The sequence below is a fragment of the Micrasema longulum genome, unplaced genomic scaffold, assembly GCF_059751315.1.
Source record: "Micrasema longulum isolate JH-2025_06_02 unplaced genomic scaffold, ASM5975131v1 h1tg001627l, whole genome shotgun sequence".
Classification (NCBI taxonomy): domain Eukaryota; kingdom Metazoa; phylum Arthropoda; class Insecta; order Trichoptera; family Brachycentridae; genus Micrasema; species Micrasema longulum.
In genome coordinates, this window is record NW_028278808.1 from 167,147 (window position 1) to 182,500 (window position 15,354).

At 32.3% G+C, this 15,354-nt stretch overlaps 1 protein-coding gene across 1 annotated transcript in view; it reads right to left on the reverse strand.

The window, feature by feature from the left end:
• Positions 1-12,098, reverse strand: part of LOC148274535 (nose resistant to fluoxetine protein 6-like) — a 42,391-nt gene extending 30,293 nt beyond the window's left edge. The window contains exons 1-2 of the mRNA XM_088236967.1: positions 11,877-12,098; positions 2,378-2,716 (exon numbers count right to left, since the gene is read on the reverse strand). Of these exons, the coding sequence (XP_088093093.1) occupies positions 2,378-2,591 (214 nt within the window). The 5' untranslated portion in view covers positions 2,592-2,716; positions 11,877-12,098. The remainder of the gene's footprint in view (positions 1-2,377; positions 2,717-11,876) is intronic.
• Between the last annotated feature and the right edge of the window lie 3,256 nt (positions 12,099-15,354).

Here is a 15,354-nt window from a genome sequence, read left to right on the forward strand (position 1 = left end):
AGGTCCAAAATTAGTTATTGACCGCAAAATTCATTTATATTAACATATTACAACAGAGATGAAGAACATTTAAGAGAAGGAAATATAGAAGTCTAGGCATCTACAGGGCTTATAACCTTAGAATCTCACCCGCATAAATAAAGGTTTCAGCTCTTTAACTTCACAAACATCAACAGATGAAAGAATTGAAGGAATATAGATGTTCAAATATGGGCAGAATGGTGAATGATGCACAGTGTGTAAAGTAGCCACTTAAACCAGCCAATGACAGGTCATAAGCCCTGTAGATGCCTTAACTTCTACATTACCTTCTCTTAAATGTTCTTCATCTCTGTTGTAATATGTTTATATAAACAGCTCCCCATGGATTTGAACCCAGTCCTTGTCTACGAAAATTTGGACAAACTCAAAATATTGTTGATAAATCCACCTGGTCCATGAAGAAGTATAGAAATTGAAAAAATAACATTTTCAGGCGTTGCCTAGTATGTAGGTGAAATAATTCAATAAGATGAATCTCACCCGCATTAATAAAGGTTTCAGCTCTTTAACTTCACAAACATCAATAGATGAAAGAATTGAAGGAATATAGATGTTCAAATATGGGCAGAATGGTGAATGTTACACAGTGTGTAAGGCGGCCACTTAAACCAGCCAATGACAGGTCATAAGCCCTGTAGATGCCTAGTCTTCTATATTACCTTCTCTTAAATGTTCTTCATCTCTGTTAAAGTTGAATACTGTTAAATTAAACTAAATAATACAGAAAGAAATGCGTTTTGCAGAACCGTTATATTATTATGCATTTTCAATAAATGACAAGAATAAATAATGTACTAAAAGAATGTGTGTGCACAGATACTATTGAGAAAGAGTGAACAAGAGTTTGAATAAATATTTTACAAGTATGCACAATAAAATAAAAAAAGCCATGCAAAAACACTCTAAGGAATATGCAATAAGTAATACACGAGAAAACAAAACCCACAAGTATGAAGAGGAGGCAACCCAAGTAATGGTTCTCCTAAGACATGCACAGCACGTGACAAAAAAAAAAACATCTACTCAGCATTGTAACTGTTTTAAAAAACTTTGACGCCTCGATTTTTGAATATTTTAACAACTAAATATTTATCCATCTGACTTCCGATCCACCTGATAAATATTTTCTAATACTTCATAATATTTATTTTCCAATTTCGCTGTTAAAAAAAAAAATCGAAATTATTTTGAACGATCGCCTTTTTTTGGCTGCCTACTTTAACAATCCAATTCAGTTTTCCGGAGTCAATTCCATTTTTTTATTTTCGACATTTGTTCTTAGGAACATGGGAACATGACCTGACGCTTTCAGGATGCTTTCTAGATCATGCTTTCTAAGTTAACCCTAGATCACTAACCATTCGTCAAATAATCTATGGGCATTCCGTGCTTATGCAGTTTCAATAAGTTCCCTCCGCCTGCCTCCCTGCTCACATCTAGCAAATTCGTAAAAAGCGAAATTATTTACCCACACGCATTGATTGTGGACGCATGGTAATTAGATTAGGATCTAACGCGTAATCGTCGTCTGACAGACGAAAGGTTGTTAGTTACTTGTTGGTAGTAACTTTTTTATCCTCATATATTAAAAGTAAAATTTAAGTAATTATACATGTTAAAATTGCGAAGAAGGCAGTGGTCAATTAACAAGTAGAACTACCTATTAAGCAAAAAAAAAATAGCTTTTGACCTGCCAAAAACATCGCATGACGAAATACTCGTGCAAGGGCTGCGAAAGACTTATTTGTGGCAAACATAATGTTTCTATGTGCATTAGCTATATGTAGGTTAATTCTAAAAATACGTTGACTACGTGCTGGCCTGAAAATTAAGATAGCCATGCAAATTATAAAAAATAAAATTGATTAAATTAATATTGATGTTCTGTTTCGTTATCTGACAGATGAAAGGTTAGTTACACCGTTACTCGAAAATAAGGTTAGTGAGGTAACTAACTAACTAACTAACCATCACGCCATTTCCCCAGAGGGGTAGGCAGAGAGGATAGAACGCCACACCACTCTGTCCTGGCACACTTCCTTTGCTTCCTTCACATTCATACATCTTCTCATGCACGCACGTCGATTATTCCGACTTTTCACATGACCACTTTCAAGAATTTGTTGTACTTGATCATGCCATGTCTTTCTCGGCCTTCCTCGACTTCTACAACCAGACACATTCGCATCATAAATCTTTTTAGCCGTTCTTTCATCATTCATTCGCTCCACATGACCGAACCATCGCAAAAGACCTTTCTTAATTTTGTCGATAATGCTTAACTCAGCCTTGCATTCTGCTCTAATGAGGTAGGGTCAAATAAATTGGTACTTACGTTTCAAAGCCCATTTTTGGTGTGTCCTCACTCCTTCCTCTATTTTTCCAAGCTGGGTTTTGCAATTCGAAATATTATCGTGGTTAACAGCAGTCTTGACAAGTCCATAATATATAGATTGTGTTTCCAGAATAGGTTCACTACTGCCACAAACCATAAAAAATGCAACGAAAATACAAGCAAAAATCAGCAACCTAACAAAATTTGTTTCCATTTTAGTAACTTATATGGCTCTTGTTATATTACAGTTTGTTATGGCTTATGATGATTCCATAATCAATTTTTATCACAGTTATATTAAAGTATGTCCGAACGTTTGCAGACGAGTCTGGATTCCACCTTCAGGGAGTTATAAAAATTATCGTTACTCGATCATTGCTACAGCGAAGAAAACCGTTTTTGAGAAGAGAATATGGAAGTCAAGGCATTAGCAGGGCTTGCAACCTTTAATTGTCTGGTTTAATTATATCAAATCAATCAAACAAACAAACCAGTGAATCCCTCCACGTATACTCACCCAAAAAACATAATAAAGACCCAAAGTCTTCCAATCGGTTTCGTTCATACTTAAAAACAATGTGTTTAGTTAATTAATGAGTAATTATTTAAAGTTTTCAATTTCATAAGCCACGATTTTAATTGAATTTAAATCCACTACATTTAATGCCTTTTTTATTTTGAGTTGAGCAAGTTATATAAAGAGCTTGTGTCAAATATTGTTATCCTTCCTCATGACCCTATTGTAAATTCAAACGGTAGGAAAAGTTGTGTTTACTAGTTTATTTTTTGTATAAATTTAATATCGTCAATTTAGATCATTATTGTCGTTCTCATAACTCTGACACCCTGTGTACAAGTCACAACACTATTTATACCACAATCAAGCAATTAACTATGGAAGTCGACGTTGTTTGTTTGTTCAAACTTGACACTGACTATCTCAACGGATCAAGCTTTCAAACTTACATATAACTTGAAATGGATTATCAGTTATTGCTATAAAAAGTCATACATCCTTTTTTTTATAGGGTCGTATAAATACTTTTTTTTAATGCATAAATAAATTATCATTCAAATTTTGTCACCATGGGGGTGGCCAAGTCCGACCAGGTAAAGACTATAGAAAGAGAACCTTAACCCTTTACGAGTGTTTCCTATTTTTTAATCTGAAGCAAAAATCCTGAAAAAGAATTATAGTGACAATAAATTGCCTCAAAGTGTACATGATGATTGCTTATTTGCCTTTCATGCTTGAGGCCCTGGGTTCAATTTCTGGTAGAGTCAACGTGTAATATATGTTTTAAATGTGGTTCCATACTGCAATATTTTATTGTCCTTGGAGAGAAAGACTGATCACATACCTTTGATGCAATAAAAAAATCCAGATACGTAACAATTATACTGTGCATTCACCTGGAAACTAAAGCTGGCTTGACTGTCGTCTTAAGAACACTGCAAAAAAATAATATTGCATTTCTTGTACATAAGAATGACTAGACAGATGCCGCCGTTTTGTAACAACAATTCACGGACAGTGTATACTTGTAATGCAGTATTAAATAGACTTCATGAACTCAGCAATGGTTATTCCCACGTATCTGATATATTAAGTGTAGGGTATTGTTCCTATAGAACAAACCTTTTGAACTTTTTCAAAGATGGTGAATGGTAATTATATTTATTTATTCATGCATTCCATTTACAGTTTTTTGTTCACTTTGCCTAGCTGTGTGAAACAGTACTTATGATTTTCTTGTTGTTTTACTATAGAATATTTTATTATTTAAACTTTATACTGAATTTGCTGTATAATTTTTAGGTTATTTTTTAAAATATAAATCTTGTATAATTTTTGATTTGATTTTTTTTTAATAAATCTTGTTTTTAAAATTCATGTTTTTGAAAAAAAAAAAAAAAAAAAATTAAGCCAAATATGTTAATATTATAAATGTTTGTAAAAGGCAGATTTGCCGTTTATGTTAATAAAATAAAATAAAATAAACATCCCACAATAAAAAAAAATTGAATGGCTGATTTCCTAGCATGGATGTCAAAGTGCTGGCAGTAAGGGAAATAGAAAATGACTTTAACTCCTCACTCGTAAGAAGAGAGTACTATTGGGACGGCTAATAAAAGAGGCCAGTCGTAGATCAGTAGTTCGGTCAAGTTCAGTTCAGACGTGAATTATTTCAAATCAGTTCAATACAGTTATCACCATTACTCTAGGGCTTCACAACCAAATTCTATAAATTAATTCAAGATGTAATAAATACACACTGAAGTATAACGTCGTTTTCTTCTGTTATCTCCAACTGGTCAAGAGGCTCCCTTTATGAACAAGCAAAATCTTACATAAGCACCAATGCAGTGCTCTTTGCACCAAGCATGTTCTCCATCTTTGCCAAAATGTCTATCAATCTTAGCTAATAATAGTTCTTTATCTCAATTCCATATTCCTTTGTGAAGATTCATCCATCTCTGTCAACTATCTTGCTTCAAAAGAAAACAATTGCAGAAGTATCAGTAGGCAATTAGCACTATGAAGAAACATGAAAACGGTTGGTGTGAAAAAATAGAGATCAGCTAATGAATTTACACTATAGTGTTTGCATGCGGTTCAAGGTTTGAATTTTTTATGACGGAGCACTTGGGCTTTATTTGCAAAACTATTTTTCAATGTTTCTCAATTCTATTTAAACAGTATAATGTACCATAAAATTTTATTTGAAGCGCTTATTTTGTAATTTTTCATCGTCAATGATAAATAATTATAAATTGTTCGTACCAACTTACACAAAAAAAAACATTTAATTTAATTAATGCTTTAAACGATATGGGGTCAAAGCAGCGTAAAATGTTTTTTTTTTTACGTTACATATCTATTTCTAAATTCTCATTATAGAAACTTAAAGTATACGGTCAGATTTATCAAAATATTTGGAATTGAGTAAGGAGGAGTAATTGAGGAGTAATTGAGTAAGTAATTTATATCATATTTAACTCGATTGCGTAATTTATGTTTAGATCAAAACTATTTTCAGTCTAATTATTTTATTTATAATAAATTCGAAAGTTTACTAATGGGTGCCCCCATTAGTCTTCTTGTTTGCAAACAATTTAAAAAATAAGATATTTAATAATTCTATCGAAAATATTTTCTTACGGAAACGATATGTGGATGATGTTTTTTGTATTTGGATGGTAACCGAACGCCAGCTACAAACTTTCCTTAATTTATTAAATTCTTTCCATAAAAATACAAAATTTACATTAGAGATGCCACAAAATTTTTAAATAAATTTTCTGGATATAATATTGACCATTATTAATAATAATATGACATTCAGCCGATGACAATTATCCGATATCTCATAAACAACGCGCATTTTATGGTCAATCGATTAATTAATATTTCGCTGTCAATATATATTTATTACAAAGAACTTAAAAAAATAAAACATATAGGTTTACAGAATGGCTATTATGCTCAGATTATATTTTGAATAAAAAAACAACACAAAAAAATCACAGATCTGTTATTCTAGCGTCATGTTATTAATAAATTAAAATCATATGAATGTCGACGAATTTTATGTGTCAATGCATTGTTGGCCAATTCGTTCAATTTGAAAACGGCAAAAATCGACCCTAAGTAGCGCCTGCTAACGTCATTCAACATACACATTTTTTTATTGTTTTTTTTTATTTTATAAATTTATTGCGTGATTTAAGTAAACATATTAAATAACAGGGAATCTATATAAAACTAGTGAGTAGAAAATGAAAACGAACATGGCTCAGCTTGTTCTAAGATGGAAATATTTTATCTTTTAAAGTATAAGTAGTTCTTTACTAATTTAACAATAAAAAAAAAACTAAAACACTTAATTATAAATGCCTAGCTAATCAAATGCAAAAAATTAATAATCGTTATTTTACAAATAACAAGTATATATATGGGTCAAAAATACATGTTACTTAAACATAAATAATATAGTATAATATATAATAAAAAACAAACACAAATTAAACTTTATCAGTTTCATTGTAGTATTTCAGCTACGCCATAAATAAAAAAATATTTATTTATTTATTAATATACTATACATGGCACGCAGTTACAGAATTCAATATAAATACTTCATTACAATATGAAAAAAAAAGTATAATGTTAAATAAATATTATAAAACAGCAGTTTTGTGTTAAGAACGTGGTTAGATATGGATTCTAAAAATAAAAATAGAAAAAAAAAAATTAAACAATGTGTGAATGTAAAACTTTTAAATTTAAAAAGAAAAGGATTATTAAATTTTTTAAGAGGTACTTTAAAAAGTTCAAGATTTTGTTAATTTAGGCTCATCAATCTCTGCGGGCGGAGCATGTACTTTAGAAATTAAAAGAAGCTTCCGAATCCCAAAAAAATGCCATGACTCGACTGACCAAAATTTAGCAAGATCGGGGCATCTCGAAAAAAACTAAAATATTCATAGTACGCTTGTGTTCCCAATATTCTTGTATGGCGCAGAAACGTGGACAATTAAAGCACGTAAGCAGGAGAGAATAGATGCCTTCGAGATGTGGTGTTGGCGTCGAATGCTGAGAATAGCATGGACAGCCAGAAGAACAAATGTCTCTATACTGGAAGAACTCAACATAAAAGTTCGCCTATCGGCCATAGCTGCCAACGTATGCTGCAGTTCTTCGGTCACATAGCTAGACGTGACCCAGAAAATCTGGAGAAAATAATAATCACGGGGAGTGTGCCAGGACGAAGAAGCAGAGGTAATGCTGCAGCTCGATCGATCGACCGGGTGAAAACAACGTCACAGGCGACCCTATGTGGAGCTGTGGAGAGGGCGCAGGCCGTGAAGAGTGGATACGCTTTGTCAATGGAATGGCTGGTGAGAGTATCAATGATCACGACCCTCAGAACTGAGGAACGACAGAAAAAAAAGAGGTACAAAATAAAAGTATATTAAACAAAAAAAAGCAATAAAATTCATTTATATATAAAAAAAAACAGTAATAATAATAACAATAAAATAAAATAAAATAAAATTTGAAGTATACTCGTATATATGTGCACAATAAATAGTACCCATACAAAAGTAAATATAAAAAGCACTACAATTCAACATATGTAAATTACCGTTCACCATCTTTAAAATGATAAAGTAGAGTTGATTTATATAATCTATTCTTTATTGCTAAAAATATCAGCAACGTCAGAATAGTTATTGCCGAGTACATGTAGTCGATTCAGAATAGCATTATTTGAGTATACTGTTCGCGAATTGTTGCAACAAAACGGAGGTACTTGAAGAGTCCTTCGCCCAGTTACCTTGGTGTTAATGAGTGCTAATAGTTTTGGACAGTCCCATCTAAAGTTAACAATCTTAAATAAATTCAGTAAATCTACAATATTTCTTCTGTTAGTTAGTTTTAACATGTTTAAAGTATTTGATATAACAATATTTTGACCCTGTCCAAATTTTCGTGGACAAGGATTGAATTTAACCCCTTAGGGAACTGTTACTATACTACAACAGAGATGAAGAACATTTAAGAGAAGGCATCCACAGAGCTTATGACCTATCATTGGCTGGTGGCCATTTTACACACTATGTAACATTCTGTATTCTATATTACATTCACTAAAGTATTCTTCATCTCTGTTGTATTATGTTAATATTAACAGCTCCCAGGGTTGAATCCAGGGTTGAATCCAGTCCTTGTCTACAAAAATTTGGGCAAACTTAAAACATTGATGATAAATTCACCTGGTCCAAGAAGAAGCATATAAATTTAAAAAAATTCAGACTTTGCCTAGTATGTACGTAAAATAATTTAGTCATATGAATCTCGTCCGCAACAATAAAGGTTTTGGCTATTTAATATCACAAACGTCAACAAATCGAAGGAATATAGATGTTCAAATATAGGCAGAAAGGTGAATGTTACACGGTGTGTAAAGTAGCCTTTTAAACCAGCCAATGACAGGTCATAAGCCCTGTGGATCCCTAGACTTCTATATTACCTTCTCTAAAATGTTGTTCATCTTTGTTGTATTATGTTAACATTTAATAGAATGTTAAAAATAGTAAATTCATATCGGATACAAAAATATTTTAAACTCTTTTTTTTAAAAATATTTTTTTAAGGAATAACCCACGAAGCCTCTATTTTGAGGCTTGCCAGCAGGTGGGATAGAGGGGATATGGCAGAAGGTAATGAAAAATAAACCACAACACCCAGACCAATTGAGAAAAATCTTTCTTGGATTTTTTCTTGCAACTGGCGGGAATCGAACCAGCGACGCCAGTTTCAGAGTTGGCCGTCTAACCAACTGCGCCACGGCGTCTATCTAATTTCAATAGTATATAAGTGTGAACTATAATTTGGTTTGTTTAGGTTATTACTGGGGTGGGTAACACATCATGTATCTCCATTCGACACGATTGCTATTAAAGAAGCCACTTCGGGAGGATTCCGAAACATCCCGAACGTGTAGGCGTCGAGTATTTATGAATATGGGTCCAGGGATAGTGAAATATCTCATGTCCAAGGTCCACTCTCAAGTGTGGTAGACCGACGCGCTAACATTGAGTCGAAATCAATCGTCCAGGGTTTCGGTTCTATTCCTTATTCTCCTGTACATGAAGTGTATTTCGTACAGAAAAGTTTAAGGAGTGTATTTGAACATGTGATACAAAAATATAAGATTATAAGGTCTTACCCTTCGGGTGTTAATCCTCCATGTCCTTCCATCCGATTATTCCAAGAAGCGAAACTTTTAAATACAAGTCGGATATAGTATCCCTAATGTAATAAATATGTTATAAATCGTAAGCACTTGTTTCCTTAAAACTCAAACCGCCAAAGTTTCCAGAATAAATCAAGTCTTGGAGATTCCATAGTGTACACGAACACTATGATAGAAGCACGCAACTATCCTTGCCTCTAGACTTTATAAATCCTACTTTAAAGATGCAACAGAAAACGATGACTTAAGCCTCATTTTTTCTAACAATTCATTTATGAACTAGTCTTAATGTCAATGATTTCTTTTCCTGATAAACCTTTTACTGACTTGCGCTATTTTTCTTAATTTAATAATCTTCTTTGATTATTATTTTTTTTGTCTTTACATCTATTTAATCTTTAGTTTTTATTATAATCTTATTTTCCCCAAAAAAATATTTAAGTCGTTAAAAAAAAACTGAATGTAAGATTCCATTTTTATTTTACACGTCTTTATTTGACTTTCACACCATTGATTTCGCAATATATTCTTGATTTAGTATACCTACGCACAGGCCACGCCTGTGTGGGATTTTTCCTTTTAACAAATGTAGTGATATATTTCGTAATTATAAATGGACTAAAATGTAAATAAATAAATAAATCCCGGGAACGTGAAATATTGCAGTGTAAAACCACCTTATAAACATATATTTTATGGAAACCCTCCCAGGAACCAAACCCACGACCTCAAAATGATAGGTTAACACTCCAACCACTACGCTACAAGGTGGACTATCTCTAATCGATTTTCCTTTCAAGGGTTTTTACCTGAAAGTAGCCATCGAGCCGAAAACACTCGTTCAGGATTCCTGATAAAAAAAATAGTGAGTCAAACTTATGTACAACGAAAGTTGTAGGAAACATTCCGTGGTTTAGTGGTAAGGACGCTTGAATCACGCACGGAAGGTTGGGTTCGATTCCCGGTAAAATAAAAATGAATATGTGATTTTTTTGTATGGATACTGATTTTTTTTATCGTTATTGAAATAATCAAGAATTTCTAATTTTTTCTTTTTTTTTCTTACACGTTTTATCAGAAAAGAGTAAAAACATAATGTACCAGTGAATAGAAATTCATATCGCAGTGTGACGTGCGTTCCTAAAGCAAAATAAATATTTAAAAAATATTGGTTTTCAATATTTAAAGCATTAACTTTGTGGTGAAACATGTTACTTAATGTTATTAAATATTTATATAAGTGAATAACTGACTTTTCCATGTCTACCAGTTTCGAGACGTACCCGTCTCTTCATCAGGACACCAATTAAACCAACATGAAAAACCTACTATACACCTTCACCATAGTTGTTGCACAAAAAACTAAAACCAACACGATATGACAAACATGCGCTGATTGGATTTTGAAAATATTTTATGTTGTTTGAGAATTACTTGAAAAAAGTAAAAAAGATAGAAGGAGGAGCTTAAGTTCAATAGGTTTAAGGTGGGCATAACAATGAAATATCGAATAACAGGCTATATTGAAAGGTTGTTTGATTATTGATCAAAGGACCATTATTTTTTAAAGCTTTATAAATGATGAATATTTCCATATTATTTACTTATAATAATAAAGGGTTGGTTAGTATTGGTATACCAACGCAGTGCCCGATACACGACTGGGTACGGAAGGAACCTTTTTACTTTATATATATATTTTCTTTAAGACCGTCGAAATAAATCTAACATTTTAGTCCCATTTAAAATTCTCAACTCACTCTTTGATGCGTCTGAACTACTGAGCTCAATAAAATTCAATATCCCAACTTTAACCTCATACAAAGCTGACCTTTTCATACCGATAACAATAGAACTTACTATGGTTTTTGTTCCCCTATGCCCAGAATTCTCAGGTCTGCCAACAAACATACCAGTCTTGATTGATAACAAGTTGTCTTCTTTCAAACGATCACTGAATAAAATTCAATTATAAACACCTCTCTCCCGCTTCCACTCCCACCAAGTCTACTATATACCATTGTGTCTTTCTACTTTCCTTTATGATGATTTTCTGTGAATAAACATGTCCTTAAAAATACCCGTTGGGCGTATATATAAATAAATAAATATGGATGTTTAAACATTATTGAAAATCCAGACTCTGGAAAAGACACTCATTTTTCATAGCTCCAAACTGTTTTACAACGCATTTATTGAGGATAATATGATAGATTCATCATTTGAATTTATTTCGGTTTAAATTTTTGTTGAAGTTGTGGATGAAAAAATCTAAGTTATCAAGCTTCTTTTTATAATGAGTACAATAAACTTTTATTAATATTTTCTCATTTTTATCGACAGAAAAATTGTGTTCAAATATTATCACTCATTTCTTGAACTTTTTGATGTCTATCGTATTCTTCCATTAGACTTTATTTAAATTAAAAATATTATGTTCACCCACACACAGGCCATGCCTTTGTGGGTTTTTTTGTGTTAATGTAGTAGTTTTTTTTTGTATTTGTAACTCATGTATACCTATTGTAAAATGCAAAAAAAAAACATGGGGATTGGTAAAAGGTTCACAGTGTGTAAAGAGGCCACTTAAACCAGCAAATGACAGGTCAAAAGCAATGTAAATGCCTAGACTTCCACAATCCTTTCTCAAAAATGTATTCTCTCTATGTTGCAACAAATTTAGATCATAACAAGTTGTTTTGTTTTTTTTCCAACCATCTAAATAAATACATTACTTTACACACAAAACAGCATTGTTCATGCGTCTGGACGCGGGAAGATGAATTTGATTTCAGTGATATTACATAAAATCTAGACGAAGTTAATTTTTTAATTTGATAAAAATTACGACACACTTAGCACTGTAAATATATTCACAAGAAGTCACTGATTTAAAAAAAAAAAAATGTTATCTAAAGAGTGAAATCGATAAAGTTTTTCACATAAATGTTATTTGAGTTCACTTAGCGTCAGTGGATTTAATAAGACTAATCATCTTCGCATTCAGCAGTTAGTATTTACTGTCCTTACTTACGACCACAAGAGATGCTGTAACGTAACTTTTTAATATTTCTATTATTATACAGTTTCTTTAATGAAAAACTGTAATTAAGTTTTTAATTTTCATCATTTCCATACCGTACCCAATCGTGTGATGAGCACTGCATTGCTACAGCAATAAAACAACGTATTTTGATCATCGGTCACATGAAATCTGAACTCTCGTACAATAATTACAACTACCCATTCTAGATTATGCCGATGTTTCCATGACTGATTTAAGCTGTGAGCAACTCGATAAACGTGAACGACTTCAGAATACAGGCATAAAGTATATTTTTGGTCTTAGGAAATATGACCACGTTTTTTATTATAGCAGGCAACTGGATTGGCTCAAAATTAGACAACGTAGATATTATAACTCCCTCTCACTTCTGTTCAATGTGCTTCATAGTCCTTACGCTCCTATATACCTCTGTGAAAAATTTAAACGCTTATCAGTTAATGGTTTACCTCTTCAATGTAATTCTCAAATCACTCTCTCAAAGGGTTAATACCCATCCACAATTTCTCTTTCTTCTCTAACTCATATAGTGTCCATGCGATTCGACTGGAATCATCTCCCATCTACCATCAAAGAAGTTACTACAGTATCTCTGTTTAAATCACATCTGAAAAAAACACCCCCTTTCTCTTCCTAAACCTCTCCTCCTTTCCAATTTTCTCTTTTTTATTTTCACCATCACCACGAATATCCACTACATGTAAAATAAAATTCCTTTCATTTTTGAAGTTCAAAGTTCATAAATTCAATTTCTCTTAATTAATTGTTTTTTTTTTCCTAATTATTAAAAGCATAAAAAATATTTATAATTTTTAATTCCCGCAAAAACGATAATTCCTTTGTAAATGCCCCTAATACGTCACGATTCACGTTTATCTGTTTCTGACCATCCAAATTTGTTTAGAACATTGTCACGAATCTTGACGTCTGAACCATCAAGGTCGAATACGTCGCGTTTTTCTAGCGACGTATTAAAAAAAATACGTAAATATGAAAAAAATCCACATTGATTTGGAAAATACAATTGATTATTCTGAATCAATTTCGAAATATTCTAAATCAATTTGTCGGCCTCGTGGTGTAATGGTCAGCGCGTTAGTCTGCCATGCAAGAGGTCTCGGGTTCGATTCCCGACATGGTTGATATGTAATATTTATTTTAAAGTGTGTTTTCACACTAGAATATTTCATAGTCCCTGGACTGCTACCTAAAGCGTAAGACTGATCATCTCACCTTCATGTAACAATATTGATCAAGATACGCTGCGATTTGTGTACCAATGCACCTGCGGAAAGGGAACGACTATGACGAAATCTATTTCATATATTTTTATAGGTATTCGAAGTATGTGATATTTCCAAAGCATTAAAATCTGGCACTCATTGATCCGGATAATGGAGTTTTGATTCCATAGATTTTGCGACTGGTGATGTCAACGCCTGCGCAAGGAAAACACCCGAATCAGTGAGTAGAACCGCACTAAACGCGGAGTTCGTCAATCGTGTATTATATTTTCTGCGACACCTGACGATCGTCATGCGTCAGCGGCAAATAATATCAAATGCGTCTCCATCCACCTTAGTCAAGGTTCTATAAAGTCAATACAGCTCGGTTGTATTTATTTACCTTTTATCAGAGAGTCGTTCAAGAACGTAAAAGCCCATACTAACATTGTGTTCGTTCAAAGTTCACGCCTCAGTAAGGAAAATTACAAAATTGCATTGAATAACTACTTAAACTATTGTTATATGCGTTATTTATTTCATACGTATGTGTAGTTCATTAAAATCATCAATAAACTCTGATTGTTCATATATTCTGAGTATGTCCAAATTTTTGTAGACATGAACTGGATTCAACCTCCTTGGGAGTTATTTTTTTATTTTATTTTTATTTTATTTTATCAACATAAACGGCAAATCTGCCTTTTACAAAAATTTACAATACTAACATATTTACAATGTAAACATTTGTTTTCTTGTGCCCAAGATTTATAAAAAGAATAAAACTTAAAAATTATACAAGATTTAAATAAAAAAAGTAACCCATGTGGATGCCTGGACTTCTATATTACCTTCTCTTAAATGTTCTTCATCTCTGTTGTAATATGTTAATATAAACAGCTCCCAGGGAGTTGAATCCAGTCCTTGTCTACAAAAATTTGGACAAACTCAAAATATTGTTGAATTATTATTATATTTATTTATTTATACATTTCATAATATATACAATGTTTTGTTCACTTTGCCCAGCTATATGAAACAGTACTTTACGATTTTCTTGTTATATTACTTTAAAATATTTTACTATTCAATTTGATTTTTACATTTATTATGAAATTGTTTAAACTTTTACTGAATATGTGAATTTAAAGTTTTTTTTTGTTTACAAGTCTTTGGTAAAAATTCATTTAAAAAAAAAAATAACTAAACCAAATATGATAACAATATTTGAGTTTGTCCAAATGTTCGTAGACAAAAGACTGGATTTCACCCCTTCGGGAGTCATTAAGATTAACAAATTACAACAGGGATGGAGAATACCTTAAATAAGGGAACATGGAAGTCTAGGCATCTACAGGGCTTATGACCTGTCAATGGCTGGTTTAGGTGGCCGCTTTACACACTGTGTAACATTCACCATTCTGCCTATATTTAAACATCTATATTCCTTCAATTCTTTCATCTGTTGATGTTTGTGAAGTTAAAGAGCTGAAACCTTTATTTATGCGGGTGAGATTAATCTAATTGAATTATTTCACCTACATACTAGGCAACGCCTGAAAATATTATTTTTTCAATTTCTATACTTCTTCATGGACCAGGTAATTTATCAACAATATTTTGAGTTTGTCCAAATTTTTGTAGACAAGGACTGGATTCAACTCCCTGGGGAGCTGTTTATATTAACATTTTACAACAGAGATGAAAAACATTTAAGAGAAGGTAATATAGAAGTCTAGGCATCTACAGGGCTTCCGACCACAAACTTCACAAACATCAACAGATGAAAGAATTATAGGAATATAGATGTTTAAATATAGGCAGAATGGTAAATGTTATACAATGTGTAAAGTGGCTACATTATGCCCATATTTGAACATCCCTTCAATTCTTTCATGAGATAAGATGGAAAGGTTCTTGAGAATG